This window comes from Spodoptera frugiperda, chromosome 7 (genome assembly GCF_023101765.2).
Source record: "Spodoptera frugiperda isolate SF20-4 chromosome 7, AGI-APGP_CSIRO_Sfru_2.0, whole genome shotgun sequence".
NCBI classification, from domain to species: domain Eukaryota; kingdom Metazoa; phylum Arthropoda; class Insecta; order Lepidoptera; family Noctuidae; genus Spodoptera; species Spodoptera frugiperda.
Genome location: NC_064218.1, coordinates 4,089,778 through 4,110,265, shown reverse-complemented (window position 1 = coordinate 4,110,265; position 20,488 = coordinate 4,089,778). Strand labels below are relative to the sequence as shown.

Genomic DNA, 20,488 nt, shown 5'->3' with positions numbered 1-20,488 from the left:
GACATGTGATACCGAATACAGATGTCAATAATAATTAATGTTATTGTTTTTATTTTGGATTGGCAGTACTATTGTAGTGTCATTTGCACTTCGATTTTCAATATTTAGTTCATTAAACAGGTTTTGTATAATATTAATGAAAATATTGAATATAAAGCAAAGTTTCACTGTAAAATATATAAATTTGGTGAAATCACTCATACGCTGCGCATTATATTAATCGATTTGCGGTACATTACAGAATCTCGTTGACGGATTCGTACATCACTGGCCTATCTGTCACATTCGTTTGACGTAAACAACGATGACAGTGACGTTAGAATTTGCCGTTCAATATGTTCCTCTTGAATTCAAGTCTTTTGAAACTATTGAGAAATAAAATGATTTTAATAATTTATTTTAAAGATTTCTGTATGTGTTATGTACATACGTAAATACATAATATGAAATACAAGAAATTCGACCTTGTAGATGCGACGTAAAATATCTATATGTCTGAATTAGTATTAGTTATATTATATGATGTTAGGTAGAATTTCGAAAATCGTCGGTTATAGTTAGTTTAGTTTTTAGTCTTCAGTCATGATCGTTCCATTGCCTCCTTAGGCCTCCCTTCCCCTACTGCCACTCCTGTCTGTGTAAAGCTTTTTGCTAAGCTAAAATCCACGTAATCTAGTACCTAAATTACTTGGCAATCAATTAAAACAATCTAGGTGCAATATAATTAATATAGACAGCTCCTGACAGTCCACTTCTGACTGTGACCACTGTCCTCGCTTGACAAGTTCAAGGTTGTAGTAAAAAATAAATAAAAATATTGAGAATTTTTAAGAAAGTAATCGCAAGAGTTGACTCAGATAGACACAGCAAGAGTAGTGAACTATTACAATGATATTATCAGCTATGTTATGGGTCTTATGTAGGTACCTAACAGGCTCTGAGCATATTGCCACGGGCTATGACTCTATTACCTGTATAAATGTAAGTAACTCACAAGAAGTATGGTAAGGTGTCTCACATTGAACCAGGTAAATTTCAAAGTCTCATAGTGGGCTGGATTTTCAATCAATGTCTTTAATTTTTTGTGTATACTTAGCAAATTTATCTAGCTTTAATTTTGTAAAACATTAATTTCTCATATTCCTTTTAGTTTCAGTGTAAACAAGGTTTTCATGAAAAATGATTTTTGGTTCAATGAGTACTCCAGGTGGTACACATTTAACCAGGGTATGGTTCACATTTAGCCACCTTATTTCTATGTATTCTAGTTCCATTTATAAGCGAAATCAAAGCGAAAAACTTTGTGAGAATAATAAAAACAGGAATAGTGAATTATACAATTTTTATTTATTATAAAACAAACTATTCAACAGTCTAATAATCAGCCTTATATTTAATTTTATTAAAATCACTTTAAATCTTATACGAATACTTTCACCTGTGCAGTTTAAGGGCTTTAAGCATGTTGCCAGCCAAATGCCCACCACTTTTCTTGTTAACACTTTGTTTCGCACCATTTTATAACAAATTAAAAACATTTCTTTAAATAAACTCATTTAGTGACTGGGATGTACGTAATGTTCCAGGGCTCAATGTGTACCACCCTCAGGTGGCTCACTGTGAGACACACCACGTTTTGATAACTAACTTCAATATTTTACCGGCAAATCAATCTCGTAAAAACACGAATTATAGCGCTTTTAATTGCTAACTAACCATAGAAAACAATGTATATATAATTAAATTGATATTATTTAATGGAAAAAAGCTAAAAAAGAATTGAATTTGCAAAAAAGATTTACTTTTTGAGTCAGTTTGCTTTTGAATGCTCCTCATAAAAACACTTTGCTCGCGATCGCCACGTAAACTAGTGGGCAGGAATGGAACGTAAATACCTCTCTTTTACTCATATTAGCGCACTTTAGCAATGTCACATTTTCGAGATTCGGCGGTGGTTAAATGTAGCTGCCTGGTTCAATGTGAGACACCCGACCCTACTTGAATTAAAACCCAGGCTTCGATCTAGCGCACTTAATTAAATTATAATAAGTCCATTCAAGTCCGTCAAGACTTGCTCTCGTGTAGACACGACACGTGCGTAATAATTACTCTAATTAGTAGGTCCAGTAAAACTAATACAAGTTTGCTTTACCTATGTTTAAATTAACCGAAACGAGAGCCTGATTGGCCAGCTCGAATGAACCAACCCATCAGAGCGCGTTTCAATTAGGTACTTTAAACGTAAAACAAATTCGTACTAAGGGATCTGGTGCATTTTCATCTCAATCTTTACTGCCGAGCTTTAGCCTGGAGATTCTTATGGCAGAGGAAGGCCATAATATGGAACCAAGCTCTAATAATGGGACCATCAAAGGCTGTTAATGACGACGATGATGCATGTACCTATTCTTAATTTTTTACATGTAAGTTTATTTATTTCATAAGTCTAAAATAGATCAAGATGACATCAAAAGACAATGATTAACGGTGTATTTACGCCGCAAGTATTCAGAAAGCGTTGGCCGGCGTAATCTTCACGTCTAAAAATATCGTATACGATCATCACAAACTTTTGTATTGAGATATAATTGTGGCCGGATAAATATAGTATTTATTTTCATCATACTGTGACGTCGAAACTTTGTGTGATGACTGGATGACAATACTTTCGAGGTGATACGTATATTGAGGGCGTAATCTGGAACTTTGTGGAAGCTACCTACGTATGCTACCTGGATTTAATATTATTCTCGAATGACTCCTACAGGTTTTCAATGAGTAAAATCTGAAACGTTGTTTGATTTATCACCCATATGTGGTGACCATGAATTTTTGTGTAATTCTGTTTGAAAATCGGGAATGTTAATAAGCATGACGAATTATTCAATGAGCCTTGCATGTAGTAATTTTTCTTTCTGTCACTTTACAGTTAGTAGCTGTATTAGCAATTTATTTTGCTGCAGTTTTTGTATGCCAGTTCATGTCTTGCAGTTGCTCAGTCCAGTTGAAACTTGGACAATACATTGTAATAAAAAGTTAAGTGTTGATAATATTAATTATGACTATGCTGTACAATTTCATTTAAGTATTTCATGAAGACTATTATGTAGGATGGTTTTACGGCTGAGAACTGAAAAGTTACAGTTTCAGATATAATACTGTTTACATGTAGGTAAGTGAATTTGAAATCAAGATCATCATCTAGTTAGCTACTTTGTTTACCTATATTTTTACTCAGTCCCAATACGAATAGAATAAAAAAGGCTATAAAAATTGAATCGTGTTGTTTAAATAATTTAGCGCGGGAAAACATCCCCAGGAATCATGGCAGCCATGAAGGCTAGTGTGTTTTCCGAACCGATAAGACCTTCAAACTTTCAAGAAAAGAGCGTATACCTTCTTAAAAGGTCGACAACGCACCTGTGACTCCTCTGGTGTTGCGGGTGTTCAAGAGCGACGCTGATCGCTTACCAACAGGTGACCCGACTGCTCATTTGTTCCCTATTCCATAAAAGAAAGAGCAGTGTGGCTACCATATCGGATACCTCCTATTTGCGATGGAAAACTGCATGGACCATAAACGGTAATATCTCATTCAGTCCGTATTACGGCACTGAATGATACTGTACGCATCGCTTCAAGTTCAAGGTGTATCCTCATGAATCAGCACGTGTGGGCCGCTGAAAGTTCTATTTAAATCCCATTACATGCCGTTGGTTTCTAGTCTCGAGTCCAGAGCGGCGCGCGCCTGCAACGAACTAACAACCACAAAGGTGAATTGTTTAGTTGTTTTTTTTTTGTTTTGTGATTATCTGTTGTGACTTGTGTCTATTAGTATAATAGGTGTCGTGGTTTATAGATATTCATTTTTTTGTTTTTTTTTTTGTTTTGGTAATACTAAAGGACAGTAATTTTTTTTTTCTCTTTTTAAATATCGAATAGGATAATTATTTGTTTTTGTCATTCTGGTAAATATTATTTTTTTGCCTTTATAAGTACTTACTTGCGCATTGTTTTCGTAATTTCTATACTACCTACTACGTAGTGTTTAAAAGTAGCGATATGTTTAGACAAGTGCGTTTTCGTGAGCACGTATTTTTGTGACTTTTGTGGATGTGTTAAAATTACCTATCTATAGATATGGCTAGATCATTATAATTTTTGACCAGAATAATTTCTGGAAACGTAAAATACCTACCTATCTGTACTTGTTTATTGAACGAAACATTACTTTCTTTATTTTCATAAAGATGTTTTAAATCAAATTGTATACTTAGATCTTGCTTTCTCGAAAAGCAGAAGTAGGAACGGGGTAGTTTTTAGTCAGTAAGACTGACACTCCCTATCACCTCGTCTAAGGTGTGAGAAGTCATCAAATAATTTTCCCCCTTAAAAAAGGTGTTGCTTTCTTTCAAAGCCCAACATCCAGGTGTTTCTAAAAACAAAACTACTTAAACAACACTAAAAAAGCGAAACATTCCGAAGTTATCTCACAGCAGATTGTTTACATCAACATTTAATCTAAATTTATCGTATTACAAAACTGGCATGTCGCATAACTTTCATAGCGTGAAGAGATTCAGTTCGAGTTGCATCAGTTCTAAAACCGATCCCAGGTGACTCATACACCGTGGAATCGTTCCAGAATTTCGTTGATTATTATGTGCACGTATTATTGCCTCTAAATGTAAACAAATTCGGTAAACTTCAACATAGTTCGCGTTTCAAGCAATAAAATAACTGTTTACAGCGCAATTTTGTTTGGTCGAACAAGTCTATTAATTGTTTTTTGTATGCATTGTTAGTATTTTGGAACTAAATCAGATTGATTTAATATTTATTTTATTGCGTTATAAACTAATGGGAACCTTTGAATAAAATTAGTACCTTTTATTTTTGCATCATGTAGGTACCTACCTATGACACGCCACGCTGACCTTAGAATGATTCTACTATTTCCAAATAAAACACTTATGTTAAAAATAAAATTAGGTACAATCTATTTAAATATTAGAATGTGCACTGAATTCAATAACACTGTTCGGTCATTACAAACGCACAAAAGATGTAACAACCAAAAATAAATCTGCAAAGAAAATAATATGCGCCATTTGTTTTCGCGGCAAACAGACGAGCATAGACAATGTTGTTGATTTTATTCCCGCCAAAACAAATTGGGTAGTTTACTCGGTAAAAAAATTATATCGACTTTTCATTATGTGCAGCTTGATGCAGCAATGATCTACTTAATTTTCGACATTTTATAGCAAATTATCTGAAAATAAGTGTGCTATTTGACGTAGACATTATAAGTGTATATTTCATACAAAATTCATAGAACCTATATTTTGACGTTGCGATAAAAGTATTGAATTTGACTAGTAAGAAAGTAGCCTATTTACGATATTTCTGGAGGGAATCGACAACTGTGGGCTCATCATGGCCGATTTGATTGTTGTTTACGACTTGGCACCGTGGTTTTGTAATAGGACAGACACAAAGAGGGTTTACGACATCATTTTGGAAAGATCTCATGGAAAATTTTCAGGGACGGCAGTTAGATAAATTTAAACGAAGAGTGTAAATTATTTTGTTGCTAGATGACTGATTTATGTTGTGTCAGAATCGTTGTAATATTGTTTGTGCTGTTAACTAATGATTATGTAGATACCACCTACATACATATTTTTCTATGTACAACATATTATTTAGTATCTAGGTTTTTTAGAATTAGCAATCCAAACTTTTACAAAGTAAACCTAACTCATGTAGGTACCGTATCCACAGTAGGTATTGCACCATGCACCATGTTGACTATACCTAGGTATATTATTTTCTTTTCCTTCACTAATCAACTACTATTTGAATCCACAGATGTCGATAGTACCCCTGATGTTCCGTGACTGGTGGGACGAGTGGGACAGGCCCTCCCGCCTGTTGGACCAGCACTTCGGCATGGGGCTGAAGAGGGACGAACTCCTCTCTTCCCTCTCCACATTGCCGTCTTCCTCACTGTTCAGGAACTCCTACTTCAGACCCTGGAGAACGAGCCTGACACGACAGGAGTCTGCCTCCACTATTAACCTGACGAAGGAGAAATTTGAAGTAAGTGGCAATATTCAATTGCAAAAACAATCACTTTAGGTACTAACCTACTAAGTAAGTAAAGCATCCCACGTTGCTTTGCTTTACTTGGCTTTGTGGAAAAAACTATGATATGGACTCTAAAGGTTCTCTGTTGGATATTATATGGACTCAAAATCAAAACTGCTTTAAGTACTTTAGTACACTTTTGTGATCCTTAACACATTAAACGCCATGGGGGCAAAAGTGACCAGCGCTAGCGGAGGATTTGCCTTCAACAGATTTTTGTTGGTAATTGGTAAATACTCCGCTAGTCAAAGTCTTAAGGAAGAAACAATATGATAGTATAAGGAAGACGCCTATACCCAGCAGAGGGTGATCCTGGGTTTAAATGATGGTGTTATGTTACATCTATTAGAATGCATGCATCTTCTGTCTATCTGTACCGCATTCAATCGTATCTGTCTGCACCATATTGTACTGCAGATTAAATTTGGCACAGTCAGTAGAGCGAGTTAGGCCAGTTTAAATTGTCTCGTTATTGTGTTAGTTACGCTCCACACCTGTCTGACTAATACTCGGATATTTGGCTATATTTATGTGGCCTATTGAGAATGGTTGAACTATTATAACTATGACTTTAATTACCACTATGTACATTGGCTTGCTTCTGGGCCATTATCTTAATAAAAAAGGTGACAATTAGGGCATTTAGTTCTCAGCTGCAAATATCTTCAAAAAACCAATTCCGTAAGAAAAATCGTTTAATCGTTACTTTTATCCAATTCCAGGTTATCCTAGACGTCCAGCAGTTCACACCAGAAGAGATCACAGTGAAGGCAGCGAACAACAGCGTGGTAGTCGAGGGCAGACACGAGGAGAAACAGGATGAGCACGGCTTCATCTCCCGTCAGTTCACGCGCCGGTACATCCTGCCAGGAGGCTACGATGTCCAGGACCTCGTCAGCACACTCTCCTCAGACGGTGTCCTCACAATCACAGCACCAAAGCGACCCCCACCTAATGCTGGAGAGAGAATAGTCCCCATCACCAAGACAGGTCCTGCCAAACAGCCAGAACCCGTCAGCACACCCCAGCAGCAGCCTCGCGAACAAACTGTACCTATCGTGACATCCCCCTAATTTTTAACCCCCTTATCATCTAACGAGACATCGATATGAGAATCGATGTTAAATCGATCGAATCATAAATAGCATTTATTTGAGCGCCGTTGTTGGCCAACAACGACTAGCGATTCGAAATGAACGAATTAGGTTCTTTATATTAAGTTGTATAAAATGAGGAATGCATTATCATTATCATAATTTAATGTTTATATAAAATTGTAATAAAAGATTTTTATCATCTTTTCGTGTTTATTTTTAAGCTTTGGGCTCGATTGAAATAAATTGATCTCTGATTCTCGATTTAAAAACGACGATAACAGCGATTAATGATCTACGAATACGTTTCTCATAAAACTGAAATAATAAAATTCATAATTATGTTGTAACTTTCGTGAGAGCTCTCTAGCACAGCTTGAAACAAATCGAGTTCCTCATAAAACAGTTACGGGAGTAAGCCGATAACATAATAATTCACAGAAGTTGTTTAAAAGTACATTTTCGCTGTAAATTACTTACCTACACATTTTCCACATACCACAACCAACCACACATTATTAAGAATAAAAATAAGAAATTACCGTCCAGACCATATTCATTAAATTCCTGCAGTCGATTCACTCCGCTTGTTGATGCATCATCGACAGCCAACACTAACAAACTATTCAATCTTACACATGCAAGTGACAGAACGAATTACAGAGAAACACTTAAAATGCCAAGTTCAGTGCAAACCGCGAGCGTACATTAATGCTGCGCAAACGCATAGCCACAAAGAAAGTACAAGCAAACCTACCACACTGAACTACAAATAACAATAATTCCTTCACTAGTTAATGCAAAACGCAAATTGTGGTGTGTACACGGTTACACATAAAGATATACAGACCAGTATAACTTGGCCTTTGAATGTGGGGAAAGGTTATACAAAGCGGGGCCATGATAAACTGGTTTAGTGTAGCTCAGAGTCAAGTGTGAACTGTCACGGTAATGACAAATTTTCTATAAGTCAACTGCAAATAGTCGAGAGTCGTGGGTCGTGGGGCCATACTTGCGTCTCTAATTTAATTTCACTGTGAAATGTCGAGTCCAATAATATTGTTAATTTATCATTGCGTGGTAAGGGGTGAGTGAGGAGGTAGTAAGTAGTGATGTTGCTTATTGGTGGTTGATAGAAAATTGTACCTAATGGTGTTATAATTAAGTCCAGTCTTCTACTTCAAATAATAAAATGTTATTGGTATTGAAAGTGTTAATTATCTATACCTAGGTAGGTACTGTAATGGCTATATGAGCTGCACCTCTCGAAACCCAAATAGACTGGAATAATAATACGAAAAAAAATAATTAAAAATAACAGTTACAAAAAATTGATGACAATTACGTCGAAAAATACATAAACATTGTTATAACAAAATAAATAATGCTTAATAATCTTTTCCAATCGCCAAGCTAACGCCATCTATGTAACACTTGAGGCAACTAACAACGCCATCTATGACAGCTCAACTGAACTTCTGCTATAGAACTTTGGCATAGATCATTATTACCAAACAGTTTAGTAGAACAGAATTAGAAACGTTTACTCTTCAAGATGTTTACCAATGTGTGTAAATATTTGCTTACAATTTCATTATCTACAAAGAACAAGACGTAGATACATACATAATGTAAATCAGAGGAAAATTTATTAAGTACGTTTCTATACTTTATATCAGGTTCTTATTCCAAACTTGTATTTACGAAAAAAGTAAAATGTCGGCTTTTAAAGAAAAATTTAAAAATGTAACAAAGTGATATTAAAAATAATGTCCTCGATCGTCGTCATCCAACCCACGACAGTCCATTGCTACCTTCGAAAATATCTACCAAGATCCTCTTTATTCCCAAATATTCCATCCACAAAAAAGAAAATACTTAGGTAAGCTAGAGAGCCAACCGATTCCAATCCAGATATCCAGTCTTCTCGACATAAATAAATAAAATTCTAGACAATATACCTAATACCATTCATTTCTAAAACCATTATTTATTCAACGACGGTAACCGCAAACTAAATGTTTTCAATTGTCAGACCGTATCGTCTATTACTAAAATAGAATACTCGTCTTATTTAAAATGAAGAATATAGAAGACTATTTAAATGTGTTTAACAATGCGGCTTGTCAACACTTTAATAAGCTTTAGCGGTTTTCAGTCTTAACACAATTAAAGCAACCAGAGAGAGCTAACGAAGACAAGTAAAAAAAAACTATTTTTATGGACGAAAAGACCTACTAGGTTCCTTGTACGTTGATGGTAAGTTATCATTGCTGACACCCGCAACACCAGAGGAGTAATTTTAAGCTAATAGAGAAGAAAAAATCTACTGCTTTTGAGACCATAGTCGCAAGAACGAATGCTGACTATTTGGAGTTCACAGCATGAAGCTCGGAATGGAAGCAGCCGCTTAAGACTCCGCTCTAGAACCTTTACACATACTAACCCAAAAATGATAAAATATCACCTTGATAGTAATTAGTAATTACGGATTAAAAATGTGTTTGATAAACAATTCAAGTATCCTCTTAATACCCTTCGACGAAAACCCTTAGCAGTTTCAAAATGAAACAAAAGTATAATTTAGTATGATAGCAATTGTGTAAAATAAAAGAGAAGTTACCAGGGCATTGTGGTAATGTAGCCTGGGTAATAGATCTCGCAGCCATGGATCACCCGAGCTAAACGGCGGGGGAGTCCACTCCGCGCCGGTGGGAGGGGGGAGTTCATCAATCAGCCCAGAGCGATTACTGAGGTTGTGGTGCAAGGTAGAAGCGGTGGTTGTTTTGAAAATGTGATACGTTTTGTTTAGGATTTTTTGTATAAAGTCTTTTGATTTCTCTTTCTCTTGATATCAATATGTACCCTGTTTATGATAAAGTGATGTGGTTCTGGATGAATGAACTGCCACTGCTCTTATAATTGTCTATTGCAACCTTAACAAAAATTTAGAATTTTTAAATATTAGGTACAAGGAGGAGTTACAATGGCGCTACAGGTCTTTTTGGAGAAAGGTTCGTCACATAATGCGTCGTAACGTCACACTGGAACACGAAATACAATTTTGTATTAGGTACTCTAGCTCCTTCTTTTTAAACGTTGCTCCACTTTAGGAATTACTCCTGTGTTGTGGGTGGGTTTACAAACATACAAGTTCACATACACATGACACCCAGACCCGAAACAACAATTTATAAATCACACAAAGAGTTGCTCCTTGCAGAAATCGAAGCCGCGACACGTTGCGCGGCAGCCGGTTGCTCAGCCACCGCGTCAACCGTGAAGTCTAGTGTTGTAGTGGTTAATGAGGCCGTAGTATCGCTCTGCTTGACCTAAGACTCTCCTTAGTTTAAATACGTAACATGTAATTCTGATATCTGAACAACCTATGTATGTATATCGATTCTAAAAATATCAACTTCAAAACTTCAAACTACATTAAACATTATAATTATTGATCCTAGATTTTAAACTCTTATGACTTGTACCACACAAAACCGCTTGCAGTGTTCGACAAGCGATTGATCTGCCGGCCGTATTAATTGTTGTTGTCGGTACTATACCCGATATACCCATACCCACGTCTGTACTTACACCAGTTAGCAGTTGCTCTTATTTGTATTGTCTGCTCCTGACTAGTGATTGCATGAAAACGAGAGCTATCTTTCTCTCTCTCTCTCACTCTTTTACTCTTTCTCTCTAATTGAGTTTTTAAATATCCTTTTGATTGTTTGAAATCATCACGTCACACCTTTTTATACCATGAAGAGATGGGTAGAGATGTACTTTTCACCAGTTATGTTATGTTAAGAGTCTCATTCCATGTAATAATCTCCCCCTTTTGTTGTGGGGCGTAAATCATCCAATGATTTCTCCCGCCTCGGGTGAGCCAAAAGGGAGAATCAGACTCTTACTGACTAAAAACCACCCTGTTCTTACTCCTGCTCTTCAAGCCGGAGCCTCGGTAACCCGTCAGGTCTTTCGCGACATGTAGATAAAAGGGTGCATCGACGACCATACAATGGACACAACTCTAGACTCTGTAACGATAATTGGGGAACTATTTTCAAACCAAAGCCAGCCAGCCAGCTACACCAATAAGTAGGTAGGTACACAGATACTTATTAAAATGGGAGCTTCTACTAATCGATAGTACACCAATTTATACTTTACCAATACCGCCACTGTTTAACCTTCTCTTTGCATGGAAACAATTAAATTTTATAACCATAGCAATTATGAAAATCGTTAAAGAATACATTTCATTTCCTTAGTTGAGAAAGTGGGTAGGATACTTAGTTAAGATCTAAGGCAGTGGTGCCCAACCTTTTCTTGATTAAGGACCATAATTACTAGAACTTTTTTTTTATTAGAATTTCACCAGACTCGTGAGGTTCGTTCTCAAAAAAAATAGTGTCTTTTTGATTATAAGAAACTAGTTAATCATGCCATATGACATAGAAAAGAAGATCAAAATTGGTCCACCACGTATGACAACGTGACACACTTTATTATAGGACGTGTGGTAATTTTGTATGGATACTTCTTTTATTTGAGCTTTAACCGTGGTATTTTTATTAGGTGTTGGCTTGTGTAAAATGAACATGGACAAGACGAAAATCATGTCAAATGTCCATGTTGCACCTGTACCGGTTATCGTTGGGAACGATATCCTCGAAGTTGTATCCAGATTATCCAGCTGGGTAGGTCGAACTTCGAGAAAGAGTTCGGCCGAAGAAACCAACTCGGATGGGCAGCGTTCGAGAAGTTAGATGGAAGACAAAGACGTGGACAGACCTCCCACTAGGTGGACTGACGACAGAGTTGCGGGGAGCCAGTGAATGCAGGTGGCGACTTGACATTCTACGTGGAGGACTAAAGGGGGGGAGGGAAGCCTTTATTCGGCAGTGGACGTCTCTTGGCTGATGATGATGATCACGATGTCTTGTGTACCATTTTTATTTCGCGGCCCATTTTTTGCCTTATGCGGACCACCGGTTTAGAACCACTGATCTAAGGTATTAAGCTGCTAGCATTTTCTTGCAATGGTATTTAAATAATATTTATTAAAGGTTGCTTTAGACACTTTTACAACATAATTATTGGAGTGCTGTGCTACTGGGCACTGACTAGAGCTTGGTGTCCACTTGCTATTTTTACCAGCATCACCAGTGCAGCATCATTGCCACGCAGTCTGGTTGGTACTTGGTTTATAATATTATAAACTAGCTTCTGCCAGCTGCTTCGTTTGCGTTATCGTGGTATAAAAAGTATCCTATCACCCAATTCAGCTCGTTCTCTGTCTTGCCTGTATTAAATGAATAGGAATCCAGAACAGAGCTATCTAATATAGGTACCTACATATTAGATTTTCCTCCGTCGAAAAGTTTCTAGGGGGTACTAGGGTCAAAGAACTATCTAATGGTACAGGAATAATAGTTTAGAAATAGGTAATTCCGCTATAGTTTCTCGTAGCGGAATTAAACGGAACAGGTACCTACCTACGCTATGATTTCACGTAGAGAAATGATATGGTAATACGTAAATACTTTTTCCCGTATTTATCAGTATAAAACAACATTTTATTTGTCAATTTTGTTTATTTTTAAGTAGGTACCTACCTACTCGATTAATAGTAATTAATTACTTATCTATTGAAAAATATTTTTGTTAGAATCCTTTATTGCTTACCTAAGTAAGTATCAGGTCCTAGGTAGTACCAACCCTTATAACTAGGTACGGCCGTACCTAGTTATAAAACAAACATGATACTAACATGTGACGACATTGCTAAAGGTAAGCATGGGTGATTAATTGATTACATTTTACATAATAATAATAATTATTTAGTTATCTTTGATGTTTCAATCAATTCTCTCTAATTGGACAATCAGCATTTATTGATACTTTACTTACAAGCTAAGTAAAGACTTCAACGCGTTACTTTAATGTTATCGCCACATCCTTCAAATTACATTTTCCCCAATTTATAAACACTTATTAAAACCTATCCCAATCTTATTAATAATTCTAAGAACCAATTAAAACGAAACAGATTGGTGAATGAATGGATTGTTCATTTAACAGCCGACCTCATTCATCGAATCCATTAATCAAACGTAGCTATACTATACGTACTACGTACTAACAAAACTAACATTAACAGGCTCATTAAATGCGCAAACGAAACCCCGATTAAGGCGCATTAATATCGCGTTTCACTATCGCTATTAATCACAAAGAGCGATCAATGCCACGCGATTATTTTATAGCTTGAATAAAAACAATATAAGTGCGGCGGGCGGAGCGTGCGCCGGGAATATCAGTTTGATAGCGCGCCGTTTGATTCGCCGTGACGCGGACGCCTTAAGGCGGGGCCTCGCAGAGAGGGGACCGGCCGGCCGCCGGCGAGCTCGCGCGCCATACCATTCCGTGCTCGCACACGCGACGCTCGTCTCTCGCCGCTGCGGCCCGCGTTCCGATTCTATCCGATTCCCGTGTTTCCGACGCGAGTGTGTGACCTAAGCACGTGCCTACCGTGGCGTGTTACTTGTATCCAGCTTTGGTAAAACCGCCAAGATTCGGGTAAAGAACCGAGAGCCGGTGCCGGCGTACGCCATGGCCGACGCCGACCGAGATTCGGATCTTGGCGATGACAGTCCAGTGGTAAGTTGTCTTTTGTTTTACCTACCTTACCATAACAGGCGAAGCAGCTGATCTACTAGCAGACAGTATACAAACGAGGGTAATAACTAGATCTGTTTATCATCAAAACTATTTTATAAGGCCATGTTCCAGTCTACCTAAGCAGTTGGAGTCCGTCGTATTGTCAGCCCGGCAAAGTTTGTTGTCTATATTTGACGTATTGTTAGCAGGAGTATTGTTGAACCGGCAAGTTGTTATGTCGCCGACTGCAATCGGTTGTTATGACAACCGCACCCTGATAAGCTATCTACCTCTGTATTAGGTGTTAAGTAACTATTTTTATATAGTTTTATGTTGACTTTAAAGAATTAAACTTGATTAGTTTTGAAGGAAGGTAAAAAACGACTTGCTTTTGACTAGTATTTAATGAAAATGCCTACTTATTTATATTAATGTAAGGTAGATAGATAAACAGTATTATTGATTAATCATATGATAATACCTGCATAACGGATGAACAACAAAATTGCATTCGTGGTAATGAAATAAACACAATTTAACATGGCGTCGGCGTCGCGTCGTTGCAGCTTGAATGAATGCACAAATCATTACTAACTGTAAACAAATCGGCTGAGGGTAGGCGCAAAAAAACCGACCCGTCTCTAGTATAATCTTTTTTTTATTTGTACATAAAGAAATATGTTCTAATACTATGTAAATAAGCCCCAAATATTGAGTACGAGTCGTGTCGTGTATGCAAATGATCTATACATAAACATACATAAGTAGGTGTATGTATGTAGGTATTAACGCCATTTCTCCAATTTGTTTTGGTAAAATATTAATTTTAAACTTTTAAAAGAAACCTTATACGGTATCGTTATTTGAAAACTTTTCGTTAAATTATCTAATCGTTTAATGAGTAATCGGGACTGGGAATAGGTATTAAAATAGGTATCAAAAAATAAGAAATTTGATATTTCAATCTTTATTTTGAAGTAAAAACCGAGGTACAATATTATTATGAATTGTAACATTTTACAACGCTTATCTCTCCCACATCGTGGTCTTAAAAAGTATTGAATTTGTGAAACTAAAACAATTAATTTTACACTACTACCTGCCTCAATGGTCGAGTGGTTGCAAGCGCGACTGCCGAGCCAACGGCGTCAGGTTCGACTCGGATCGGGCTGTGCTATTGTTATTATTTATTGTGTTATTGGATTGTTGAAAAAATAACACGGACTATGGATCTGTGTCTGGTTCTCGATTCTTATTACATGATATTCAAGGCAAGAAGGGGTTTATTGTACCCTCACCATTACATTGACATCTACCCACATAATAAATTAATAACGTTATTTATTTATTTAGTAGAAAAAGCATGCATAATTTTTCTGCCAATACATTATACAGTTAAAGTGATATATTTGGACAAAAAAATAATAGTCAGTCTGTTATGATGATTGATAACGTTTTGGTTTTGGTTTTATCAGTATCAGAAATGTTCTAAGTTACTGAGGACTTTTTTCGACATCACTTGCCAGTTCATGGCAATTTGGACCAGAATTTAGTAGGTAATTAAGTAGTTACCTATGTTGTTTGTTCTGATATTGACTAGTTTGCATCTAAGTTTGGTTAGGGTGGGTTGATTGCACCTGAGGTTTTATTGACGAGTTAATATGTATATACCTAATTAACTATTAACTATTATTCAGATTATTTATAATCAGATTGAATTTAAATTATTTACATGTCATGAAAGACTAAAACGGCATTGGCTAAAATACGTTTTATCACACTTCTTCGTAAGAATATAGGAACTTAGGGATGTGCAATAACAGGCGTTGCACCTTAAGGGAAGCAGGTCTAATTAGAGGACTCGGTGCTCCTTCTCGTAGCTGAAGGTGGCCACCGGGTGGTTTTAGTGATCTTTCTTCCCAAAAAGCTAGTCGCCTTTTGACGGTTCCCCCGTCATCATAAAAAAAAGAATGTAGAAATTCAATTATATGGATTTCATTGTAGTTAGGTTATTTAGGTGTGTATTACAATTTTCATTTCTGACTGACTAAATTAAATAGGTATTTAAAACATTGTAACGTTTACAAATTGTAAATCGCTAGAGACGATCTTGGACAACGTTTTTTATTGCCAAAATACCTTTGATGGAAAAGAAGAAAAGGTATTAATGTTAATTTCTGCATTATAAGTTATAAAGTAGGTAAGCAAAATTGAGTGGCGAGCTTACACCAGAATATTCTCGTAATAAAACCATTTGTGGTATTTTAGACTGGCCGATAGAAAAAAATCATCCTTGTCTATTGTTTTGTTTAGATAACTGCGTTTGCGTCGCATCTGTGATCCCTCTATTGTTAATATCAGGTACTAACTGACCTGTCTTACGTAGGGTTTATTGCAGTTTCTATTACTATTATTATTCTCTCAATTTCTTTAAAAATATCTCACGGTCCTTTGTTTAGAAAGTATTCTAACTATAATAAAAAGTTGGTTTTGAATGTAGCGTAGGTATTCATGATAGGTAGGTACTTATTCTAAATTACATTTTTCACAAACTAAACAAAAGGTACCGCACCGATAGATAACAAGTCTCTGTAAATAAAAGGATGAAATGAAGCTAAAGTAGTAAGAAAGGTATTATTTCTTTCAATATTTTATTTGTATAATAATTAGCTAAAACATTCTGTACAAAAACTATCACCTTTTCCCAATAACATGAACAAAATTCTCAGCTCTCACAACACATCAAACAAATGCCATATTTGGCGACATCTATGCAACACGTGTGACGGCCGCAATGTGGCGGCTTTTACAAAATGGCGCCGATATCATTATTAATAACGAATTCGGCTGCGATTCGGTTACAAGCTCGTTTTATTGCAGGGCCAAGGTTCCCATCTGCGACGGCACTACGAAACTCGTCTGCATATTGTTTATTTAGCGGAACTGTTTTTGTGCATGTTCATAATTCGTCAAAAGGAACGACATCGATATTTTGGCGTCATTTTTTGTGCTCACCACACCGGTATACTGTTCCTAAGCTAATAATGATGGCGGTTGATTAGGAGTAACGCCAGTTTAAGGCATGTAATCATTTTTATTGACGACCAGATTCACGATAAACATACGTTCGTGGCTATGATTCATGAATGCCGTGCATTCGGCAATAACACACGCTGTCATATGATTTACTGTTTCCAACATAAATACAATAATAGAATAATCTAGATTCGAAACTAAAATAGCTGAAGATGCATCAAATGAAACCGAAACAAATATAATTCAGAAACATTTCCAACGAGTCAAAATTGATGAACAATCCGGGAATTCTAATGATGTAAAGTAACGAGATCTGAAGACTTTATTATCGCTTACCTGTATAACACATCATTAGCCGTTTATTTCGGTCCCGACACATATAATGTTTGCGTTTGACTCAATCATTTATTCAGCGGTGTGTCTGGCTTTGGCGACATCTCACGGGAGGCCAGAACGCACGATTTATTATCCCCACTCGGCGAATAGAGGGCCACGAATTAATTAATCAAGCCTAGCTGTCACTCAGTGCACAATCGCGGACTATACTTAGCTCATATCCCGACCGCACGCTTCCTTTTCCTGTCGACACCGCGACGTACCATTAATTGAAATAATTGGCGGGCTTCGAGATTTTATTTTTTCGCGTTGACAACACCGCTTGGCTGTTTGCATTAATTTTAATTAACTATGCTTGTGCCATTTATTTTTACAAAATTTTCTTTGGTATTTCGATGAAAAATTACGCTTTGAGTTATGAGCTGATAAAAGTAAATTATTAATTAAGTGTTGAGTTAACATTACAGAGTTGCAAAGCGTTTCGATAAATCGTTACGTTTTGCATCGGTTGAATAAGGTGCAAACTGCAATATTTACTTTATAGTTTATAGAAGGAAAATGTATAATTTTTCACAGCATTTTTCCTTTATATTAGCATGTGTTATCAGAAAATTAAAACCGGTTATTTGTTATGTATGCTGAATACACGTGAATCGGTCGGTTGCATAACGTGGAGCGTTAGAATTATTTGGCTTCTTTTCAAATGCAGAATACATTGGAGGAACGAACTTTGTTTCGTGTAAAGAGTTTAATGATTCCGTTTGACCTGTGTGTACCTACACACGCAAATAGAATCATCTTACAGCTGATCTTTGCCGTGATTTTTTTGCTCTTGTAACCCACTTGTGGCACAAAGAGTGAGGCAGGTGTATCACCTCACCTCGCTACCTGGTCGCGTGCTGGTCACAATAGTAGGTGTGTTACGTGGGTTCCTGCCCTATGTCATAATATCCATTGCTGGTTATATTGAAAAAACTATTCACACGTTTTTAGGAAGCTAGTTAGGTTAGATTAGGGTGATCTTGGCAGTTAATACGAATTTAGCGAATAAAGTAGCACACGTATATGCAATAATAAAGAGTTTTGATATGTTGTAGATTGTCAATAATTTAAATTCATTTAAAGATGTCAATCTTATCGAGTGATAGTTAGAAATTCCATTTGATGTGCTATTGTTTTCACACCGTCCCGTCTGATGACCCTACTCACGTTCGTTCGCTTTCACTTTTCTAATATTATGTAGGCATTTACTTACATACCTACCCCTTTTGTATTTTTTATGCGAACCTGCATATCAAATTGATACTTTTCTTATGTTCAGATATTTTGATTATCCGACACGAACAGTCTTTTGTTGAAGATTTTAATTTGCATACAAATAAAATGGCTGACTCGACAAAAGAGCTATTGTCACAGTTCTTTATACAGAAATCGAACTTGATCCTTTATCTCTCATTTATATTCAACATATCTGTCGTAAATAATCGTATTGACATTCAATATTTATAAAGGAAAGGTTGCGTGGGTTCGCGACGCGTCGGCTGCCCCTCACACCGACGCGTAACGCCCTGCAGCGATTCAATTACTACCACTATCAGTCTAAGATCACGGATGGAATTAACTTTGTATTTGAGGCGATAATCCCAGCTAAATCGTTAAATGTCACTGTGTCACTGAATTCGTAATCGCTTTTGACGTTTGAAGTTGGAGTGTTGGAGATACACACACTTTTTTAATTGTCTTTGTTTTTGTTGTTGTCATGGCAACAGCACCATCTTGCTAAGTGCACGAAGCGACAGTCCCTTTGTTCAGTATTGTAATGGAACAATTAAAATATTGAAAAAAAATGGTCAGACCAGCGTCTCACTACCTGTTAGAAGAAATACCACACTATCTCTCTCTCTTTCTAACAAGTATCGAGCCAGTGTACTGATGTAACAAAATACACGCGTAATTTTCATATTCTTTGGCGTAACGCTCAATATGGTGTGAGGTGACGACCTTATATGCAAGTAGGCACAATAGAATCAACAGAAATGCATTAGTCTAATAATATCCCCGTTTATCTAAACAAGAATCGCAGTTTACATGTCAATACGTATCATATTTACTTGCACAACGTGCCAGAATTTTCTTCTTAGCCATTATGTTGTAAACTAGAATAAAATCAAACTAATTTTAACTCTAATGCAATAGTATTTAGTTTTGAATTAAGGTATTCAACGCCAATTTCTATTTGCAATTAAAGCCTTAAAGAACTCTAAACAAGGAAAACTACCTAAATAATAAAATAAATCACCGCTATGTAAAGTACCGTATGATCATGTGAGGTACATGATTAATCAAAGAATAGGTATGTAAGAACAGATGTTTGCGAATCAAAGTCAATAATCCTTATTAATCTTCGGTCATTGATGTCAGTCAAAATTGTCGTCTGACGTAGAAAGAAAATATTTAACTGTTGATTTTCGAAAAAAAATATGATTAAGTTATTTATAACGGGTAGAAAAATGTCCGATACAAAAATGAGTATACAAAATGAACCTGTGGATCCGGAGATTAGCGCATTTAAACAAACAAACATACGAACTCTTCAGCTTTATATATTAGTTTAGATGTCACATAGTAATAATGATCTATGTAGGCATATAAGCCCTATGTATGACTAGATATTAGTCAACTGTTTTGGCTTTAAAGCTATAAGGCCTGCCACCTCCCATACTGGCTATCCACTCTTCATAGGATTAGTCATTTTTAAACTGATATTAACAAATTCTTAAAAATCTATGATAAATTGCCAATTAAATATGAAAGTACGGAAGTTAATGACAATCCTTTTAATTGACTCGATGTTGACATTAATTTAGTTCAGTTCTAAAACACTAATTACTCTTAAAATAACATTAGTATGCATTATAAGTTTATTGACACCGACGCGTCGTGTAGTAGGTATTATATTTCTTTAGTATTTGCACAATAATCACGTAAAATTGTCCGCGAACAACTTTTGTGAACATGACTACAAGAGAAAATACTTTTTCTCACATTTTTCCATGTGTTGGTAAAACAAATATTGTATCTGTGCTTGTAAAATGTCAAACAAAATCTTTGAATTAGTCCGGTATTAATGGCTTTATCAAATTTACTTTTTTAATACGATTTTTCTATAAAACGGGTAATCTATATCAATATTGTTTTAGAAT

The 20,488-nt window shown here is 36.2% G+C and overlaps 3 protein-coding genes across 10 annotated transcripts in view; 2 read left to right on the top strand and 1 right to left on the bottom strand.

The window, feature by feature from the left end:
* The first annotated feature begins 3,607 nt into the window (after positions 1-3,607).
* Positions 3,608-7,451, top strand: LOC118266323 (protein lethal(2)essential for life). The gene is made up of 3 exons (XM_035579729.2): positions 3,608-3,773; positions 5,875-6,105; positions 6,876-7,451. Exons 1-3 carry the CDS (start codon positions 3,708-3,710, stop codon positions 7,224-7,226), a joined length of 648 nt encoding a protein of 215 aa, XP_035435622.1. The 5' UTR covers positions 3,608-3,707; the 3' UTR covers positions 7,227-7,451.
* Positions 7,452-13,659: 6,208 nt separating this feature from the next.
* The window catches only part of LOC118265859 (protein dead ringer), a 112,151-nt gene continuing 105,322 nt past the window's right edge, over positions 13,660-20,488 (top strand). For 7 of the 8 annotated variants that reach the window (XM_050695017.1, XM_050695015.1, XM_050695012.1 and 4 more), the window contains exon 1: positions 13,661-13,913. In XM_050695017.1, the coding sequence (XP_050550974.1) occupies positions 13,866-13,913 (48 nt within the window). In that variant the 5' untranslated portion in view covers positions 13,661-13,865. Of the gene's footprint in view, positions 13,914-20,488 lie in introns of all 8 variants that reach the window. The other variant, XM_050695016.1, reaches the window with a different exon arrangement.
* LOC118266055 (sorting nexin-2) overlaps positions 14,681-20,488 on the bottom strand; it is a 482,399-nt gene continuing 476,591 nt past the window's right edge. Inside the window, exon 11 of the transcript XR_007705470.1 lies at positions 14,681-14,699. The gene's annotated coding sequence lies outside the window, so the exon portion shown is untranslated. The remainder of the gene's footprint in view (positions 14,700-20,488) is intronic.